At 35.0% G+C, this 22,563-nt stretch overlaps 1 protein-coding gene and 1 pseudogene across 4 annotated transcripts in view; one reads left to right on the forward strand and one right to left on the reverse strand.

Annotated features, from left to right (window-relative positions):
- Positions 1 to 2,315: 2,315 nt before the first annotated feature.
- The window catches only part of Ccar1 (cell division cycle and apoptosis regulator 1), a 49,857-nt gene continuing 29,609 nt past the window's right edge, over positions 2,316 to 22,563 (reverse strand). For all 4 annotated transcript variants that reach the window (XM_048809816.1, XM_048809820.1, XM_015500562.2 and 1 more), the window contains 12 exons: positions 22,135 to 22,345; positions 21,242 to 21,325; positions 17,179 to 17,364; positions 14,393 to 14,584; positions 12,557 to 12,796; positions 11,874 to 11,985; positions 7,010 to 7,092; positions 6,524 to 6,670; positions 5,068 to 5,188; positions 4,790 to 4,975; positions 3,961 to 4,166; positions 2,316 to 3,198 (listed from right to left, as the gene is read on the reverse strand). In XM_048809816.1, the coding sequence (XP_048665773.1) occupies positions 3,139 to 3,198; positions 3,961 to 4,166; positions 4,790 to 4,975; positions 5,068 to 5,188; positions 6,524 to 6,670; positions 7,010 to 7,092; positions 11,874 to 11,985; positions 12,557 to 12,796; positions 14,393 to 14,584; positions 17,179 to 17,364; positions 21,242 to 21,325; positions 22,135 to 22,345 (1,828 nt within the window). In that variant the 3' untranslated portion in view covers positions 2,316 to 3,138. The remainder of the gene's footprint in view (positions 3,199 to 3,960; positions 4,167 to 4,789; positions 4,976 to 5,067; positions 5,189 to 6,523; positions 6,671 to 7,009; positions 7,093 to 11,873; positions 11,986 to 12,556; positions 12,797 to 14,392; positions 14,585 to 17,178; positions 17,365 to 21,241; positions 21,326 to 22,134; positions 22,346 to 22,563) is intronic.
- LOC107154742 lies at positions 7,404 to 10,235 on the forward strand (annotated as a pseudogene).

The raw sequence follows: 22,563 nt of genomic DNA on the forward strand, positions 1-22,563 counted from the left end.
ACACAACTTTTGGAATTCAATTTTGGAACACAATTTTAACTGTTGAGGTCAATTATGTAAAAAACAAACTATAAACCCAAAAAACTGCTGGTGCATACCTGTAATCCTGGTGACTCAGGAGGCTAAGACAGAAGGAGTGCGAGTTTGAGATTAGTTATCAGCAACTTAGTCTCAAAATAAAAACTAAAAAAGGTCTAGCTAGGGATGTGGCCCAGATATTACGTACACTTGGATTCAATCACTAGTGTCAAAAAAGAAAGGAAAAAACCTATAAAAATTGGAGTCATCCAAAATCAGATGTTTTATTAGATTATTACCAAAACCACCTGATATTTTCAATTCCAATAAGCGATTTAAGTATCATTTAACTGAGTCTACACTAAGTTCTTTTCCCTTATCCATTTCTCCAAATTTTTTATAGAATGTATTCCAAATATTCTGAAAGATACATATCCCATAACATTAACTCTTTGGGTTATTTTCAATTTTTATTTAATGGCTTCACTGAATATTTTCAAAACATCATGGCCTACACTTTGCTTATCCAAACAGTCTGGCACCAAATCATGAAATTAAATTTTAATTTAACAACAAAAGAGATGTCGGAATTATTTCTACCAAGTAATTTACTGTTCCTTGTGACAGTTCATCATCAATTTCATTGAGAAAGAGAAGCACAAATTACCTCTTCTGCTAGGACTACCCCTTTGTTACTCCAGGGGATGACACTCATTTACAAGAAACTTAATTGGCAGTCTGGTCAAATTTTAGTGAGATCCTGTCTCAAAAGAAAAATACAAATGCGCTAGGGATGTAGCTCAGTGGTAGGGCACTCCTGGATTAAATCCCTAGTGTCTTAAAAAATTACATTTAAAAAAAGAAATTATATCTGTAAGTAAAAATAAAATTGGAAGGTTTAGATTCTTCCTCCATCATATCCACTTTATGCTTATTTAAAATTTATTGTACAAAAATAAAAGCTGTTAGTTGGCCTTTGTATGATCTCTCTCGTATTAGAGATTTAAATGAGGGCGTCATGTAAGCTAGCCAAGTGACCTACCACTAAGCCATGTCCCAGCCCTGATCTTTCATTTAAAAATATACTTTTGCAGGAAATCTATCATTACTATCTTTTAGTTAAAAGTTTCCTATCAGCTGCAGTGGCATATGGCAATCTCAGCCGATTGGTAAACCACATTTTTCTTATTGCAGTACTAGGGGTTGAACCCAGAGTTTCTCACAGGGTAGGCAAGCTACAATATCAACTCATAATCCTAGCAATTTGGGAGGGAGAGGCATGAGGACTATAAGTTCAAGGCTAGCCTGGGAAACGTATTAAGACCCTGTCTCAAAATAAAATAGAGCTGGGGATATAACTCTGAGGTAAAGTGCTTGCTTTAAAAAACTCCATATAATTTATTGGGCATGGAGGCACACACCTGTAATTCCAGCTACTTGGGAGGCTGAGGCAGGAGGATTCCATGTTTTGAGGCTAGTCTGGGCAAACCTAGCAAGATCCTGTCTCAAGAAGAAAATAAAATCCGACCCTGGTTTAAATCCCTATAGTACCAAAAAACAAACTAAAAAACCTATACAGTTTCATCTCATCTCAACGATGAAGAAACATTTACATATTAATGATATAATTATGGCTCAAGAAGTAAAGTGACTTTGGAGAGGTTCAACTAGACCTGAAGAGAAGAAATATCAATTTAAGACAAAAATTGGTTTGAAGAATTTGAAGAGTTTTAATCCATACCTCAGTAAGAGCCATATGGATTCCATTTGACTTAAGTCACATATTAAGTCTCATATTCACCTATTTAGAATATCTGGCCATTATTCTATCAAAATGAAAGAGTAAAACAAAATGAAATAAACTCTAATATAACATATATTTTTATGAGAGCAAAACATTCCACTTCGAGTTTTGTAAGTATAAAAAAATAATCATCTACAGATTCAGCTAAGTTTTCCCTAAGTATAATTTTATAAAGACAAAATGTTGTTTAACCTTATATTCCTTAAGTGCAGGATTTTTCAAATTGGGCACTACTGGCATTTTGGACTGAATAATTCCTCATTGTGGGGGACTGTCCTATACAGCATTCTTAGTCTCTAACAAATAGATGCTAGTAGCCCCCCACCCAATTGCTTAAAAAGATCTCCAGACATTGCCAAATGCCCTCTGAAGGATAAATTCACATCCTGTTGAAAACCACTGTTGCAGAGTACATCACATTTCCTTCTTTTTTTCACTCAACAGTTACATGAACTCTTAAACACCTCTGAAACTCTTAAGTACATACACAGACTAAGAAAAAAAATATTTTTAATTAAAAATTTAACTTAAGGCATTATACTGACATCTATTGGTTTGGTACTAAACTGTACATTTGACATACACTGAATTTTTTAAAAAGAAACCCTCATAATTAAAAGTAATAGAAGTGCTACTCTGGGAAAGTAGAACAATTAATTAAAAGCAGTTAACAGTTAACATTAACATCAGGTCTATGAATTTTACGTAAAGCCTAACAAACAAAATACCAACACCAGTTGTCTACTGCTTTCTTAGTTCTTAATGAACTGCCTTTTGGGTGAACTGAATTTTTAACAATGTTTTTAGATATTGATAACTAGAGGGGATTTTTGGTGAAGAGTAAAAATATTTCTGGTCCAAAAAGTAAGCAGCTTGCTATTTTATGATTTATAGTGAAGTTTTAAAAGATGGACTACAAAATTAAAAGGTAAATAATGATAATTCTATAAATAAAATAAAAAACTTTTATGCATAAAAAACAAAAAAAAATTTTAGGCATTTTAATAAAAGACATTTGGTAATTAAATACTACTGTCAAGTAAATTGATGAACTTTATTGGGGTTAAAACTATAACAAAGTTCATCCTAAAACATTTTGCAATGCAAAATTATTTCACTCAAGGAGTGTTTAATAATTTGAATGCTAGAAATTACAAGCAATTTTCAAAAGCAGACTCAACATTCATAAAACTATACATCATTTGAACTAACAGAATTTATACTACTAAAACATGCATCACCTTCAAACATTCTTGTATCATGATTTTTATATATTACATTATTTAACAGCATTTTTCATCACGACACAAATTTTATCATACATTTGCACCATTCTCCTTAGATTTCTGATCTTTGTCTTCATTCTTTACATTATCCTGTAAAATAATAGATAAGGAAAAGGTATATTTTATTAGATTTTCTTACATGTTACTTGAAGGTATTTTATAATGTAATTCAATTATAAAATTTTTATAGCGATTAATATCTGATGCCAAAGAATTTTCTTAAATTCTGCCTCACAATAAATGGTTTAAAAGAACCAAATGATTTCATATCTTACTTCAAAAATACTCTTTGGTTTAGAAAGAAATAAAAATAAATTTTGTGGTGCTAGGGACTAATCACAGGGCCTCACATAATGCTAGGCATACACTCTATCACTGAGCCACATCTCCAGTTCAACATTTGCTTCAGACAATCTGTACACACAGGTGTGAACATATTTTATATACAAAGATATGAAAAATTGTGCTCTATATGTGTAATAAGAATTGTAAATGCATTCTGCTGTCGTGTATTTAAAAAAAAATAAAACAATGCTTAACTAATAGGGATACTGTGATGATTAAATACAATAACATATCTGAAATCTGTGTGAATAAAAAAATAAATTTGAGGTCAAGCTCAAAAAAAATCTGTACACATAAACCATACTGACATTCATCATTAAATTTTAGAAAAATATAATCTTTGGGGAATTACTTTTGACTAGTTTCAAGAAGATGGAATGCTATCATTTGCTTCTAGGAAAAGCTTTTACAAAGAGCAAAATAACATTAAAGTACATTAAAAATGCTATGAATAGTTTTTAAAATTTAAATAAACTCTGAAAATGTTGAAAGTATAAAATTTCAAACCTTTCTGAGAACAGTGTGGATTTCATCCATTACTGTAGACAAGTTTCTGATTGTCTTATTCAGTTGGTTTTCAAATTGCAAATTCATGTTTTCTGAAACCTTTAAGTTTTCCTGTAATTGACTAAGGTCCTTTTTAACTTCTTTGAGTTCACCAGAGAGGCTTTTGTTGGAATTCTCCAAATTTAATATGGTTTTTTCATCTTCATCTATTAAAAAAAAAAAGTCCAAAACAAACCACTTGAACCCCTATAATTTCCAGTATAGCTTGAGGTTAAAAATACTTAAGCTATGAAAATAAAAAGCAGATGCAATTCTTTAAAATGCCCATAAATACCAACTTCATTAGTTACCTAAAGCACAATGCAATACTGTTTTTATTGAAATTAAGTTTTAGTTACTAGTATTTCTAAACCCAGTTTCAATTTTTAGATGACTGCAACAAACTAGCAAAAATAGGAACCAGTAAAAAGTAAGTGGAACTAGCAGAGGTCTGAAAGGATAGAACAGAATATCAAGTGAACCTGAGAATGAACAACTAATATCCACCAAGATACCTCCCCAGCCCTTTTTACTTTTGAGACAGGGTCTTGTTAAGCTGCCTTCAAATTTGTGATCCTCCTACAGTGGCCTCTCTAGTTATAGGCATGCCCCACTACACCCCATTGAACAAGAAAAATTCTTATAAAACTAAGTGATTTTATTGTCTCCAATAGAAACAGATGAAAGTAGAGTTATACACTGTCCAAAGCAAAATGTGAGGTATGTGTGTGCGTGCACACACACACAAACAGAGCTTTAAAAGTACTAACATATTCATATTGTCCCTCACCTGTTTTTTCTTCTAGTAACTGCAGCTTCTGTTCTACTTCAGCCCTTACTTTTTCACTCTTTTCCAATTTTTGCAAAAGGCTTCCTACATCAACCATTGCACCATTGTACACAATGAGTCCTACATTTTCTTCCACATCCTTTGATTCCTGCTTTACTGTTGGTGTTGGCAGTAACAACCTATTTCCTATAATAAAAGACAATACACTTTAGTAAGATTTTTTTTCTTTTTTAACTAATGAATATTTATAAAAAAGCAAGATTTCAATATACTCAAACCTAACATATCTTCCTGCAATGATTCAGACTCTTCATGGTTTTCTTCATCTTTTGAAGTGTCTGTTAATTTCCGATAAAAGCAAGATTCACGGAGAACTACTTTATTAAGAAGCTTCTTTACCTATAATATAAGCAAGTAAACACATTAAAAAGATGAAAATGTGTTTTGATTTTCCTTGAACAACTGTGTTCTAATTTTTAGAAATGAAGAACATCTGTGGAAACTGCTTTCTCAGGTATCCATTCCTACTCAATCACATCCAAGTTATATTTGAAAAATAAATTTAATTGTTAAAAATTGTAACACTACACCAGTTAGAGGGGGAAAAAAATTGGCAAGAGGTGAAACCTAAAAATTCCTGGCCTGAAAATGTTAGTTTTTGTTTTATGGAGCTATTAGATATATACTGTGACACAGGACACTTTTGTAGATATTTCATCACTTGCTAAAATCTCCAAATTTACTTCAAAATTTTGTGAACCCTAGTTAATTTTTCCTCCCAAAGTCAAATACATAAATATAAATATGTTTTAAATTGAACAAAAAATTTTAAAAATATTCTTTTAAAAAAACGTAGTATTTAAAAAAAAATTGTAACACTATTAGAAACACTAACATATATATTAAAATAAATGTAACAAGGGGTGTCTATTACAGCATAAGTTTATAATTCTAAAATATGAAAACCATAAGCAATAAGGGAGTAGTTAAATAAATGATACATCTATATAATGGAATACTATGCAGCTATGAGAATGAGATCTCAATTTTCATGGTACAAATGTCCAGGATATATTAGAAAATTTTAAAAGAGTTCCATCAATATGTATAACATAATTTCATATTATGTTTATAAAAATGAAACTTAGTTGATTACAAAAAAATCTAGAAGGTTATGTGCTACACCTGAGGAGTAGAAGAGCAAAGAGGGGCTTTTAACCTTTTTACTTTATAAATTTCAGTATTGCTTGACTCTTACAATTTATATGTATTATGTTTCTTTTAAATGAAAAAGTCAATAGAGATGTAAAAAAAATGAGCACCTACCTATGGAATTGAATACATTAACTTATTCTACTTATATTTTCTTTGAAAAGTAACTTCTTAGCCAAACGTGGTGATACACACCTGTAATCCCATTCACTGAAGAGGCTGAGGCCATTCAGTGCCAGCCTCAGCAACTTAGTGAGGCCTTAAACAACTAAGTGAGACCCTATCTCAATATAAAAATAAAAAGGGCTGGAGGCTGGGGGTGTGACTTACTGGTTAAGCACCCCTGGGTTCAATCCCTGGTACCAAAAAAAAAAAAAGTAACTTCTTGAAAAATTACAGGAGAGGCAGTTTCAGTGCTAAAGCACTTGCATTAGCAAGTCCTGGGTTCTATCCCCAGCACAGGGAGAAAAAAAAAAATGGTAATAAAAACGGTTTTTATTTTAAATTCACAGAATAGATTACCTGAGCCCGAGAAAGATGTAATCCAAGAGTATAGAGTATCTCTTCCAAATCCTTTTCAAGAAGGTAACCACAATGGCTTTGATCAAAATAAACAAAGGCCATTAATAGATCCCTGTTAATTGTGATCATCTGAGTTTTTTCTTTTTCCTAAAAAAAATACAGAAATAAAAGATAGTATATACTTTTTTTCCAATTGAAAAATAAGAAATTACGTCAGTATAATAGCAACAATCTTAAAAGATCATTATTTCATCCTAATAAAATAAGTTCATTTGTTATATGAATATGAGAGAAAGAAAATCAAACAAAATGGTTATATGACAGTCCCAAATACCAAAAACCCATCAACTGCATTTTGCTAAGTGGTTGTATGTAGGCATATGAAGACTAATAAACTTCATGACTGTGATATATTTTAAAATCAAATTTAATTATGTAAAATATACAAATCATCACATTATAAAGAATACAATATTCAATAAATACCTTATCTTTAGAAGGCCTTTCCTTGCAGTATCTGTTGATCTCTCTTTTGTCATCCCGTTTGTTCATTTCTTCCTCATCCCGATCTATAAAAATAAATGTAAGAGCAGCAAAAACTCATTAACAGAGATATTTTTAACTACTATAGAAACAAACTATTTCTCCATGGGCTGGGGATATAGCTCAGTTGGTAAAGTGCTTGCCTTGCATGTACAAGGCCCTGGGTTCAATCCCCAGCACCACAGAAAACAAACAAACAAACAAAAAAAACACTATTCCTCCACTACAGAACAAATTTTCAAATTAATCAAATAAATATATAAATTAAAAATAGTGTAGATTTGAAAAAAAAAATTACAAAAAATAAGAGGAAGAATATAGCGGGTGATCAGGCACAATGGTACATGAATGTAATCTCACTTGGAAAACTGAGACAAGAGGATTATAAAGTTGAGGGTAGCATAGATGATTTAGTGAGACCCTTTCTCCAAACAAGAAAAAGGGCTGAGGATGTAGTTTACTTGTAGAGACCCCTGAATTCAATCCCGACTACTGGGGATGGGAGAAAAACTAGAGGGACAAATTGATTTCATTATTTCTTTCTGCAATGCTGAGGGCCTTGCATATGACAGGCAAGCATTCTTGTCACTATCAGCACCAAACTGACTTTATTAAATCAATTAAATGGCCTTAATTTTACAAATATCTGAAGGACATATTTCAAAAGATAAAATTAACTCTATAGATAAAATTGAAAAACATAACACAAACTTGAGCAAACAAGGTGAAGTATATTTTCTAGAACCCAAAAGGAAAAACTACATGAGAAACTGAGATGTTTTTAATTAAGATGATCGAGGAAAGCAGAAAGGGAAGTCACCCCAGAGACCTCCAGGGCTCTATTTAAGAGCTGGTCATAACTTTTAAAAGCGTCATAAGGAAGAGAATCCCAGAAGGTGGTTGTGGAATGGATGTTAGCACCTTTCCCAGTGAACCTCACACAGAGAGCCTCCAGGCTTCCCAGCTAGATGGCAGCTGAAGCCCAATGTACCCTCCTGGGAATGGGAAAGCAGTGGTTTATACAGAGGTACAGGAGGGTGCTGAAAAACTTTTCAGGGAAGGTGGAGAAATACCACATTTAACATTTTTTTAAAGTATAAAAAGGCCTAACTTCAAAGCACTTATTTGATTTCTGAAAACCTTTAAAGCCTTGTTCCAACTTAAAAATAATAAGTCTTTTGAAGCCATCATCTCTGTAAGGACAAAACTACTACACTGAGGGGCAGTATCACTTTATTACATCTCATGGCTTCCATGAAGAAGTGATGCTTTAGTGGTTTCCTGGTAGATATGTTGGATCTGCAAAAGGAAGAAAATGGACTTGGCATTGTTACTCTGAACAATACCACTGAAATTAATGCCTTTTGAGATTTATGATGCTACAATATTTGCAAGTGAGTTGGAAAACTGGATGGAAGGGAAAAGCCTCATTATCTGTGGGACAAAAAATACCTTCTCTGTTTGTATGTGGTGCTGAGGATCGAACCTGGGCCGCACACATGCCAGGCGAGCACGCTACCCCTTGAGCCACATCCCCAAAAAATACCTTCTCTTCAGGATCCAATCTGAGTGCTGTAAAAGCACTAAGAACTCCAGAGGATGGAGTGGCGTTATCTATGTTTACACAAAACAACGAGAATTATGAGACTTCCTTTAATAAGTGTTGCACTGTTGAAGGCTGGACATTGGTTGCAGCAGAATTTACTACAGCATTCAATTTCAAGTTAATGACTCCAGAGAATGAGATCAAATTTGTCCACAAGGAGATGGGGTGGGGTCAGTTTGAAATCATGAACTGGACAAAATCTTCAGCAGTAGATAGACTCTCAAAGCGTTAAGTGGGACCCTCAAATTGGATTTACAAAAAGTTTTAAACATAGCAACGGTGAAAGGGTATTGCAGGCTTCAGATGAAACTAAATCTCCAAAAGTGCAAGAGTGGACAATGCAATTCGTCAATCATCCACCAGAGGACAACAGAGCTTTGAAAAAAAAAAAATCTGCTCAGGCAGACAGCTGTGTTTAGAGGAGGCATTACAGAATCCAAGAGATCTTTTAGGACCAGTATGGGGTGGACCTACAAATTTAGAGGCTATTGTAAGGGGGAAAAATTTAACAATTAAAAAAAAAAGAAAAAAATATGATTAACTCTTAATTAAATCTAATTTTTCTGAAACTAATATGTATTTTATAAAAATTGGTAAGATAAAAATTGGACTTGTAGCCAGGCGTAATGGCACACACCTGTAATCCCAGTGGCATGGGAGGCTGAGACAGGAGAATCGCAAGTTCAAAGCCAGCCTCAGCAACTGTGAAGCAATAAGCAACTCACTGAGACCCTGTTTCTAAATAAAATAGAAAATAAGGCTGGGGATGTGGCTCAGTGGTTGAGTGGCCCCCTGAGTTCAATCCCCAGTACCTTAAAAAAACAAAACAACAACAAAAAAAACACTGGACTTGGAGCTGAGCGAGGTAGCACACACCTATATCCCAGTGCTCGGGAGGCTGAGACAGGAAGATGGTTAGTTCAAAACCAGTCTCAGCAAAAGCAACGTGCTAAGCAACCCTGTCTCTAAATAAAATATAAAATAGGGCTGGGGATGTGGCTTAGTGGTCCAGTGCCCTTGAGTTCAATCCCTAGTAACCCCTGCCCCCCCAAAATAAACAAACAACAACAACAAAAAACAATATGGGGGCTGGGGATGTGGCTCAAGCGGTAGCGCGCTCGCTTGGCATGCGTGCGGCCCAGGTTCGACCCTCAGCATCACATACAAACAAAGATGTTGTGTCCGCAGAAATCTAAAGAATAAATACTAAAAAAATTCTCTCTCTCCCCCCTCTCTCTCTTTAAAAAAAAAAAAATATGGGGAGGAAATATGGCTGTAATAGGGCTAAGTTTGCACTGCGCCATGTAACAACAGAAGAGATATGAAGCAAAATTGGTGTATGTGTATCATGTCATTGCTATTATTAGGGCAAAGAAGAAACAGGTATTAAGTGTTATTAAGGCATTATTGCATAATAAAGGTATGATTGTGGGATTAAGTATGTCCTTTCTTTCCTAAGCTTTTTTTTTCTTGGTACTGGGAACTGAACCCAGGAGCACATTACAATGGAGCTACATCTCCTTTATGTTTTTTATTTTGCGAAAAGGTTTCATTAAGTTTTAGGGACTAACTTGCTAATGCTGGCCTCAAACTTGTGATCCTCCTTCCACAGCCTCCCAAGTAAGTTGAAGAATTCATACTTTCAAATGGATCAGAAAAAAGACAAAACAAATAAGTCAAATATTAATGAATATTAAATCCTAATTGGAAGACATATGGGTGTTCACTGTACAATTCTCTCAACATTTTATTTATTTTTTTGGTGCTGGGGATTGAACCCAGAGCCTTGTGCATGTGAGGCAAGCACTCTACCAACTGAACTATATTCCCAGCCCCCTCAACATTTTATGTGAATATTTTCATCAATAAGAAAAATGAAATGACATGAGAAGAAAATGTGATGATCCAGTCAGGGTGGCACATGCCCACAATCCCAGCAACTGGGGAGGTGGAGATAGGAGGATATCAAGTTCACAGTGAGCCCTGGCAACTCAGTAAGGTCCTCAGGAACTTTGAGACTTTGTCTCATAATAAAAAATACATATATATAATAAAGGACTGAGGATGTAGCCCAGTGGTAAAGCGCCCCTGGGTTAAATCCCCACTACCAAAAAACCCAAAAGCTGCAAACCAAAATAACCTTTAATAATAAGAAGTATCATCCATAGATACAGTTAAAAAAAAAAAAAAAGTTTTTAGTTTTCTGATATGAGAAAAAGACAAAATTCTCAAGTCACATCAACATAAAGAGATATGGGTAAGGCATTACACAGAGATACTTTATGGCCAACATCTATTACTGATCAGAATGTTTACTAGAAAGTATTTAGAGTGTCAGCCAGACATGGTGGCACATACCTGTAATCCCGGCAACTTGAAAAGCTGAGGCAGGAGTATTGAAAACCCAGCCTCAGCGACTTAGAAAGACCCTAAGCAACTCTGCAAGACCCTTTCTTTAAAAAATATTAAAAAAGAACTGATGTGGTTTGGTAGTTAAGCACCCCTGAGTTCAATCCCTGGTACAAAAAAAAGTATTTAGAATGTCAACCCTACATTTTTTTTTTAAATATATTTCTTAGATGTTGATGAGTCTTTATTTTATTGATTTTTTTTTTGTGGTGCTAAGACTCGATCCCAGTGCCTGACATATGCTAAGCAAGTGCTCTACCACAACCTTAGCCCCCCCCTACATGGTTTTTAAGACATAGGTTAATAGGTACCATGGGTAATTATTATTAATAGTATTTAAACCATAAATATATACTCATTGCATGATGATAGTATTCACTTAAAAAATAAAAATAAACCACTCAAATTATTTTTCGAAGAATATATTCTGGCTGGGCATATGTGTACACCTGTAATCCCAGCTACTTGGGAGGCTGAGGCAGGAGGATTTCAAGTTCAAGTCCAGTCTGTGAAAATTAGCAAGACCCTTTCAGTTCAATGGTTAGAGCACTTGTGGAGCTTTTGTAGACCTTGGGTTCAATTACCAGTAGTATAAAAAATAAAAAACCAAAAGCACCAAAATATAGCCTTCTCACCTAAAAATTAGTAAACAACAATTACTTAATATATTTTCATTAGAGAATATTTTAACTTTCTAATAAAAAATATTAAAATCATAGATTTCACTGATACAAAGTCAGCAAACAAATGTTTTTTCAAACATAATCAGTAATAAGAAAATTTGAATCATACCATCTTCTTCATCCTCAGCTTCTTCTGCTTCCATTGGGTCATATTCATCTTGATTATTATCTTCTTCAGTTTCATCATCATCTTTAGAATCATCTTTCCTTTTATCTTCTTTCTGTAATTTAAAATTTAATAAGAAAACATTAAGTCCATTACATTTATTTATTTAAAGGACTGGGGATGTAGCTGAGAAGTAGGGCATTTGCCTAGCATGTGTGCAACGCGCTGGGTTTTAATCCCAGCATCACCAAAAAAAGGTATTTACTTAAAATAGTTTCAAACTATAAATTTCTTAAAAAGGTAATGCTTTTTTATTTTAGTTGTATAATGGACATCATATCTCTATTTAATTAATTATTTTTATGTGGTGCCTCACACATGCCAGGCAAGCATTCTACTACTGAGCCATAACCACAGCATCCATAAAGTAATACATTTAAGAGTAACAATAGCTGGGAGTGGTGGCTCATGCCTATAGTCCCAGCAACTCAGGAGGCTGAGGAAGGAGAATCTCAAATTGGAGACCAATTTAGCAACTTATTGAGGCCCTCAGCAGTTTGGGGAATTGGCTTAATTAAAAGACAAATTTTCTAAAGTATAAGTTTGGCTTCATATTTTAATATTCTGATGGAAATAACATCATTTGTTACAATCTAAAAGAAGAAATTATGGAAATAATTACAGACCTTCCTTTCATCTCTATCTTCTTTTTTATCTTTATCATCTCCTGATTTTCTCCGTTTGGGTTTTGGCTCATCATTTTCATCATCTCTTTCTTCTTTTTTATCTTTTCTCTCATCTTTTTTGCTTTTCTTATCCTTTTCTTTTTTGTCCTCTTTCTCCGGAAGAGAGAGTAATGATTTGTATATTCTGACACCAAAATCTCTCTGAAGCATTTCATTGAAAAGTTCTGCAAACAATGAAACCTATAAAAAGATATGAAAATTAACACAAATGCAACAGAAATATTAAATCTAGCAGTTATTAATTTTAATAAATATTTGCTGAATCTATTAAGTACATTTAGAATATAGTTATAATAATTGATGTCAAAGACTCAAAATGCTGAAACAATGTTTCAAAGATATAAAATATTAGGTTAGTATAGTTTTAGTCAAATACTATAATAAGTAATCTACTATAGAAAATCTGAAAAGAAAAAAAGAATTCTATACTCCTAACGAAACTATTAATCTTCACAATACTTTATTTATTCTATAAGGGTTTGTTTATATTTCCATTGGTTGGTCAATACTTTTTTTTTTTTTTTAATATTTTTTAGTTGTAGATGGAAACAATACCTTTAGCTAATTTATTTATTTTTATGTAGTGCTGAGGATTAAACCCAGTGCCTCACACATGCTAGGTAAGCTCTCTGCTACTAAGCTATGACTACAGACCCAGTCAATAAGTTTTTAATCAAATGCCTACTATGTACCATGGGCTGGGAATACAGCAGTGAAAAGAAAAAAAAACCTTTTATTTCAGCACAAAGGTAACAAACCTAGTATAAGAAATAACCCAATTAATATCAAATTACAAGAAAAACAAGCATATAAAGGGACTGGGATGCAACTCAGTGGTAAAGCACTTGCCTAGCATGTATTTTATAAAAAGAAAGTGAGAAAGAGTAGTTAGACAAGGTCTCTTTCTGACATTTAAAAAGTGACCAGAAGGCTGGGCATGGTGGCACAGGCCTGTAATCCCATTAGTTTAGGAGGCTGTGGTAGGAGGATTGCAAATTCAATGCCAGCCTCAGCAACTCAGCAAGATCCCGTCTCTAATAAAATTCAAAAGGGGTTGGGGAAGTGTCTCAGTGGGTTAAGCACCCCCGGGTTCAACCTTCAGTACCCCCCACCCCCCAAAAAAGTGACTAGAAGGCAATGAATAAATGAATTATGAAGATATCTAGAAGAACATTTCAGGCATTTAAAACAATTAAAAACCCTGAGTATGGAATATCCATTATTATTATTATGCAGAGAGCCATGGTAAGAGCTACCACATATTCATCAACTTATACACTAAAATATACTTATTTATTTATTTATAGCACTGGAGACCAAACCCCAGGGCTGCTCTGCAACTGAGCAACATCTCCTCTCCTTTTTAATCTTTCTGAGACAGGGCTAAATTACCCAAGTTGGCACTGAATTTACAATCCTCTTGAGTTACTGGGATTACAGGTATGTACCACCATGCATGGCCTTATCTAAATAGTTCTAAAGCTAAGACTCAGGATTTCAACAGATTCTTCAAAAAGTTCAAATTTCTTTTAAAAGCCCACAACTTGATTAAGAATTTAGATCTAACTATCAATTTATAGAAAATACAGAGGACACAAGCATATTTCAGTGGTATTACTATACCATAGGATTAAAAAAATCAACAAAAGTAATTTATATGAAACTTTATAGAATAAACTATTGATTTTCCTAATTAGCAACTGGGAGAAAAAGAGATTTAAGAGACACACAATATGTGGACCTTATCTGGATCCTGATTCAAAGATAAAACATTACCTCAAATGAATGTTCTTTATTATCTTCTAATCTGTAGTCCAAAAGGACACTCAAAGACATGATGCTACAATCAAACTTGCCACTTTTTGCAGCCCAATTTGGATGCACAATGATGGCTGGTTCATCAGGCAAAATGTATCTTCTTTCCCGACGCTGGCGTTCCATTTCCTCTTGACGTTTTCTTTCTTCCTCCTGGATTTTGAAATTTTAGTTCATGGTTTAAACCTTCATGTACAATATGTATGTATTCAAAAAATGTATACCATATAAAGAAAAACGGCAAAATACCTAAAATTCTTTAGAGTGACCAAAACAACTATAAGGATTGAAAAAAAGAGAACAGTTCAAATTTACTAAGGGTAGTAGCTTTTGTGGGTCCGAATTCTTTCTTTTGGATATCTTTTTTTTTTTTTTTTTTGCTGTACTGGGGATTGAACCCAGGGGCATTCTACTACCCAATATTCCTAGCCCATTATTTTTTTCATTTTGAAACAGTCTCACTAAGTTATACAGGCTGACCTTGAATTTATAATTCTCCTGCCTCAGCCTCCCAGGTAAATAGGATTACAGGTGTGTACCACCACACCAGGTTCTTTGGGTTCCTGACCATAAGAGACTGAAGACCAAAAGTGAGAAATGTACACAATAAGACTGAAACATCCTATCAGGCCAAAAAGTAAGAAATCCTTCAAAAAATGATGAGGATATATCAAAAGGACATATAACTTAAAAGGGTTCCCACTGGTCAATTCTGAAAAAATGTTATCACCAAAATAAGTACTTTATCTGCCAATTGATAAGAAATCACAAGTTCATGTATTGTCTAAAAAAAGGTAATTCTCCTACATAATCACAAAACCATTATCACATCCACAAAATTTAATAAAACTTCAATAACATCTAATGTAACAACTACATATACAATCAAATTTCTCCAATTATACTGTTCTTTTTTTTTCCCCCAGTACTGGGAATTGAACTCAGGGACACTCAACCACTGAGCCACATCTCCACCCCTATTTTGTATTTTATTTAGAGACGGGATCTCACTGAGCTGCTTAGCGCCTCACTTTTTGCTGAGGCTGGCTTTGAACTCTGATTCCTGCCTTAGCCTCCTGAGCCATTGGGATTACAGGTATGTGCCATCACACCTGGCTCCAATTATACCAGTCTTTTTTTTTTTTTTTGAGAGAGAGAGAGAGAATTTTAATATTTATTTTTTAGTTTTCGGCAGACACAACATCTTTGTTTGTATATGGTGCTGAGGATTGAACCTGGGCTGCATGCATGCCAGGTGAGAGCGCTACTACCGATTGAGCCACATCCCCAGCCCATATACCATTCTTAATGACATTTTTTCCCTAGCCCAGATCCAGTCACATTCACTAACCTTCTTCAATCTAAGACAGCTCCTAAGTTTCTTTCTTTAATGTGGATACATTCCGAAAAGTTCACACAACTTGCTTTATAAAATTTTTTTCACTTTTCAGATTTACCCAATTGTTTTCCTTACAATTTGATCTATGTCACATACTTCTCGAAGAACTACTTTAGGAACTGTGGATGGGTATTTTATAATACATCACATTTAAAAACCCTAAGGGTTTATCCAATTACTGGGGCTAAAACACACTAGCTCTCAAATTCAGAGAACACAATAAGCTTATGCACTAAGGAATAAATGTATTAGATATAAAACTGAGGTACAAAATAGCTTGAATAATTTGTCTATTCTTGAGTAGAATCCAATCAAACATATTACTTTAGAAGCATCACAATTAGGGCATGAGCATTTCACTGGAACTCAAGCTGAATGTTTTTGTTTTTGTTTTTTCCTGATAAGTGGATACTAATTCACAATGAGGGCAGGGGGTTAGGGAAGAACAGCTTTGGATAGGCAGAGGGGAGTGAAGAGAGGAGACAGGGTATAGAAGTAGGAAGGATAGTTCAATGAATCGGACATTATTACCGAACGTACATATGATTAAATGATTGGTATGATTCTATACCATGTACAACAAGAATGAGAAGTTATACTCCATATATGTATCATATGTCAAAATGCATTCTAGGGGCTGTGGTTGTGGCTCAGCGGTAGAGCGCTCGCCTAGCACACGCGAGGAGCTAGGTTCGATCCTCAGCATCACATAAAAATAAACAAATAAAAATAAAGGTACTATGCCCAACTATAACTAAAATATTTTTTTTAAAAAAATGCATTTTACTGTCATGTATAACTAATTAGAACAAATAATTTTAAAAAATTGCAGAACTATTCATTACAGGTATGAATTTTTAGATAGGTGCAGTGGCACATGCCTGTAATCCCAGCTACATAGAAGCCTGAGGCAGGAGTACAAGTTCGAGGTCAGCCTCAACAACTTAGGGACACCTTCAGCTCATTAGTGAAAAAACCCGGTCTCAAAAAATAAAAAGCGGGGCTGGAGTTGTAAGCTTAGTGGTAGAGCACTTGCTTCCCAAGTGTGAGGCGCTGGGTTTGATCCTAGCACCACATAAAAACAAATAAAGGCATTAAGTCCATACATAACTTAAAAAAAAAAAAATTTTAAATGAAACTTAAAAAAATAAAATAAACTAAAAATAAAAAGAATTGTGGGACTTAGCTCAGTGGTAAAGCAACTGTGGGAAAAAATTCTACTTTTACCTTACATACCTTAATAAAACAATACACACACACACACACAAAGTGAAGTCATATATTCCACGAACACCCAACATACTAAGAGAAATACCAATACAACTATATTCAAATGTTGAATAAATACCTCCTTATCATCTTCAGATTTCCTATCATCCTCTTCTTCCTCTTCTTTTTCAGATTTCTCTAATTCCTTCTGTTCTTCTTTTTGTTCTTCTACTTTAAGTTGTTTTGTCAATCGAGCTATTAACTGGGATTTTAATCCTTTGGAACTAAGGGCTCGACTTTCTAATTCTTTTCGGAGATCATTTACCTAAATGTATGCAACATAAAAACATAGAAAAAGAAAATGAGATGTAAACAAACTATATACTTTTACCTGATTTAAAAAAAAAAATTTATGAAAAAAGACAGACGTGCTGGTGCATGCCTATAATCCTCTTGGGAGGCTGAGGCAAGAGGATCTCAAGTTCAAGGACAGCCTTAGTAAACAATTTAGCAAGGCCCTGACCAACTTAGCAATTTAGCAAGGCCCTGAGCAACTTAGTCTCAAAATAAATAAAAAGGTGCCTGGCAACATGGTGCACACCTTTAATTCCAGAGCCTGAGGCAGGAGGATCGTGAGTTCAAAGCCAGTCTCTGAAAAACTGAGGCGCTAGGCAAACTCAGTGAGACCCTTTCTCTAACTAAAATACAAAATAGGGCTGGACATGTGGATCAGTGGTTAAGTGCCCCCTGAGTTCAATACCCAGTACCAAAAAATAAAAAATAAATAAAACGGTAAAAAAAGACTGGGGATATGGCTCAGTGGCTAGGTACTCCTGAGTGCAATTCTGGGTATCCAAAAAAAAAAAAAACAAAAAACCACACAGGTGATATGTATAGAATATTTTGGAAAATAATTCAAAACATTTTAAGATGATTCAAAGTTCTTTTACTGTTCCTTTTTTCCTTTTTTCTTCTTTTCTTTTTTTTTTAATGGTACTAGAGGTTGAACCCAAAACCTTGCACATGCTAGGCAGGTGGTCTGCCACTGATGTATCCCCCTAACCCTTGACCCAGTAATTCTAATTTCTGGGAATTTACCTAAAGAAATATCCTGGGGGGCTGGGATCATGGCTCAGTGGTACAGGGCCTGCCTAGCATGTGTGAGGCACTGGGTTTGATCCTCAGCTGACATAAAGATAAATAAATGAGGGGCTGGGAATATAGCTCAGTTACTAGAGTGCCTGGGTTCAATCCCTAGTACCCGCCCCAAAAAGTAAATAAAACTATTAAAATTATGTGTGTGTGTGTGTGTGTGTGTATGAAATATCCTGAACTCAGGGAGAAAAACAGATTTACTAATTATTAACCTTTTTTTGGAAATACTAGGAATTGAACACAGGACCTTTTTGGGTATTAGGTAAGCCCTTTTTTCACATTATTTTGAGATAGGGTCTCACTTAGTTTCAGAGGCTGGACTAGAATTTGTAATCCTTCTGCTGCAGAGTTTCCCAAGTCACTGGGATTACAGAGTTGCACCAGCATACCTTGTTAGATTTACTTACAACAGTCCTTCACTTCAAAAAAGTAAAGAATCTGCACATTCAATAAAAAGCAATATCTAAGAAGTATTAATACATAAACCACATAGAATGTAAAATTGAAAAACAATTACATGAGAAAAAAAGATGTTAAATGAAAATGATTAAAATGCAACTTTTGAATACAACTTGATTTGAGCCAACCAACCAACTAAATACATTACTTATATCCTACAAAAAAGAAAACAGAATCTGGATGTGGTGGCACACACCTATAATGCTAGCTCCGTGGGAGAATGAGGTAAGAGGAACCCAAGGTCAAGGCAAGGCACCCCTAGGCAACTTAGCAAGACCCTATACAACTTATCAAGACTATTTGAAAATCAAAAATTAAAAAGGACTATGGAATGTAGTTCAGTGGTAAAGTGGCCCTGGGTTCAATTCTCAGTATCAAAAAAATAAATAAATAAAAATAAAATATAGAACTTAACATCAAAACAATCAAGTTTAAATTAAAAAGTGTTGGGTATAGTCTTAGTCTTATTGTCAATGTTTTCATAATCTTTTGAGTACCCTATATGAACCTGATATTGATGATGACAACTTGGAAGCAATTAAAGAATAACTGCCGCAGTCCGGCTGGGCACACAGCCTTGTAGGTTCAAACAGCAACCTTTATTCCCGAACTCTCACCTGCACTCTACACACACTTCCCGGGAACACACTGCTCTGCGCGCCAATTCTCTCAGAACCCCAAGAGAACTCAATGGGAACTCCAAAGTAGTGCCCAAGGCACCAGGATCCGCCCTAATCCCAGGAGGATCTGCCCTAATCCTGGAGCTGCCCTATTCCCAGCAGGATCTGCCCTAATCCGGGGCAGGGTCATCTTTCAACCATTCCCTCTGGCAAAAATGCCAGGCATCATTCTGACTAAACTGTGGCTCTCAACAAATAACATTCTTATGACATACATTGTCTACTTACTAAAAACCAATGAGTTTAAAGTCAAGGTTCAAGCCTTGCTAGGTGGGGCATGCCTGTAACCTCAGCTACTTAGGAGTTAGGAGGCTGAGATAACAGGTTCACAAGTCAAGGCCAAATTCAACACTAAGTGAGATGTGTTATAACTCTTAAAAACCCAAACAACAAAATAAAATGAAATTAGTGCTGGGGATATAATGTGGTGATAGAGTAGTCCAGGGTTCAATCCTATGTACTAAAAGAAAAAAAAAAAAAAATCAGTCTCCCCCCAACCCCCCAAAACCCCACAAACACAAAACAACAAAAATCCAGAAAGAAATTGTTCCTAACTAAGTAGAAAAATTGTTTTGTGCTAAGAGCAAAAGTCAACTAGAAGGCATTTGCTAAAAACAAACTGTAAAAGGTGAAGTAAAGATCAGTCTCTATCTTGACCATAGATTATAGTTCGGAAATACAAAACAGCAGAAAGAATACTAAGATAACTGGGCTAGAGACACCTAGAAGAAAAAACTAACGCAGGTTAACCACTTATTTTCAAAGAAATTATTAAATTATTTCCTTCCCAGTTTAGAGGCATGCATTCTACATTTTACTCTTAAATTTATTTTTGAAACAAGTTCATCTTTTTCCTGTTTCTTTTCTGACCCCTGAATTTAAGTTACATAAGTTTAGAAATTATTTCTTTTAATATTCTTTTTTTTTTTCAATTTTTATTTTTTAGTTGTAGATGGATACAATACCTTTATTTTGTTTATTTCTTTTTATGTGGTGTTAAACATTGAACCCAGTGCTTCACACATGCAAGGCAAGTGCTTTACCACTGAGTCACAACTCCAGCCCCATAAGTGTAAGAATTCTGGCGCCTCCCACCTCCTTTTTTTTTTTTGGTACCAGGATTTGAATCCAGAGGTACTTAACCACTGAACCACATCTCTAACCCTTTTTATATTTTATTTTGAGACAGGGTCTCACTAAGTTGCTTAGGCTGGCTTTGAATTTGTGCTCCTCCTACCTCAGCCTACCAAGCCACAGGGATTACACAGGCCATGTGCCACTGTGCCCAGTGATAAATTCTGCCTTCTTGGTCAATTACTGAACCAGAAAACAATATTCCTGATACTACAGGTACTTTGAAATTGCAAGCATTTTACAGGTACTAGCTAGACTGATATTTAACATCACTTTTTAATTTATACATGTATGTATATATCCACAGGTAAATGCAATATATTATAGTTATATAAAATCAGTGAACAGCCAGACCTGATGGCACAGGGTGAGGCAGGAGGATCACAAGTTCGAGGCCAGGCTGGACAATGTAGCATGATCCTGTCTCAAAATAAAATAAAAAGGGCTGGGGATGTAGCTCAGAGGTACAGTGGTTGTATAGCACACAAGGGCCTGGGACAAACTCCAAAAAAAAAAAAGTGGACTTTACCCCACTGAGCTAAATCTCCAGCCCTTGTTATTTATTTGAGGAAGGGTCTTGCTAAATTACCTGGGCTGGCCTCAAATTTGCCTCAGCCTCCAAAGAACCTGGGATTCCAAATGTGTGCCATGGCGCCAAGACAGACTTCATTTTGAATGGTTTTTATTTGAAAAACATACTACCATCATTCTCACCAATGTTATGTATTCCTGTTAAAGAGATTTCAAATTAAAAACCATAATTTTCAAAGTTACCTTCATTGTCTTTGGATCAAGTTTAGACCAATGGGTAGGAGTGGAAATTTCTTTAGCTTCACCATCATCCTTTTCTTCTTCATCCTAATATACAAAGTTAAGAACATAATTACTATTTTGAAACCTTAAAATAAAATTAATTCACTTTTAAAAGTCTGTTGCTGATCTGTGCAAGGTCACAAATGTTTCAGATTGTCTTCTCCTAAAGTTATTATTTAGGCAAGTCCACGTACATACATTCTATCATTTTTAACTGATCACAAAGACACTCATCAGCCAATCAAAGCCAGATCTGTGAAACACAAAAGGGTGATAAATTACAACACAAAGGATATCAGGGATGCACAAACACTGCCGGTCTCCACTAACCACACAGTGTGTGATCTTGCCCCAATTTTCAAGCCACCCAAAGACTGATTTAGTCAGACCTTTGAAATGTACCAAAGACGTTGCCACATAGCCTGAAATTTCAAATCTCTCAGACTTGTGGTTGTCCAATTTCAAATATCCATGACTAGAACTGATGACCATGAAAGAGAAAATCTTTTAAATTTTAGAAAATGGCAAAATGTTTAAAATGGCTTAATACTTAATCTTGCTCAACAACTGGTCCCAGATTCCAGCAACTAGATCTATGATAGAAACAAAATTCTGTGCAATTTAAGCACAACTTATTTTCCTTTGAGGTCTCAACACTCTCAACGTTAGCATAATAGACAGAATTTTTAAGAGAAAAGAACATTCAACTATACTGCTGAAAGCTGGATTACCAGTCGCTGTTACCACTTATGTTCCTCCATGTGTGTTTGTTATGTAGTGTGTGGTGTGCATTTGTGCCTGTGTTCCTGTGCCTGTGAGAAGCGGAAATAGAAAAAGGGATTAGCGTTCAGTGCCTGTTCTCCATCAGCCTCCTTGCGTTCACCCTGAAGCTTCTCGACCAGCTGCTGCTTGTATCCTCGGGAGAGGGTTTCCCACTCTGAGCGGGTGGGAAGGCAATGCCAAACATCCGGGAAAAATAAAACCACTGTCTCCACATGAGCTGGAACTGTACGCCCCTTGTGGGTCTCCTCAGGGCGATGGTAGCGAATCTCTGCAAAACGGTACCTGTTGCAAGGGAAGAAGCATGTTGGAAAAAAAATTCTAAAATACATTTTAAAGACCCTAGTTCACTTGTAGCACATCAAGTAAAGAAATTTTGCTGCAAGAACTTGAGGTTGGTCTAAAGAAAAAAAAATTATAGAAGCCATAGTTCCTCTTTTGGTACATTTGTACAATATTTTATTGAATAAAAGAATAAGTTCCCACAACACATTTTCAAGTTT

This window comes from Marmota marmota, unplaced genomic scaffold, assembly GCF_001458135.2.
Source record: "Marmota marmota marmota unplaced genomic scaffold, marMar, whole genome shotgun sequence".
In the NCBI taxonomy this organism is placed as follows: Eukaryota; Metazoa; Chordata; class Mammalia; order Rodentia; family Sciuridae; genus Marmota; species Marmota marmota.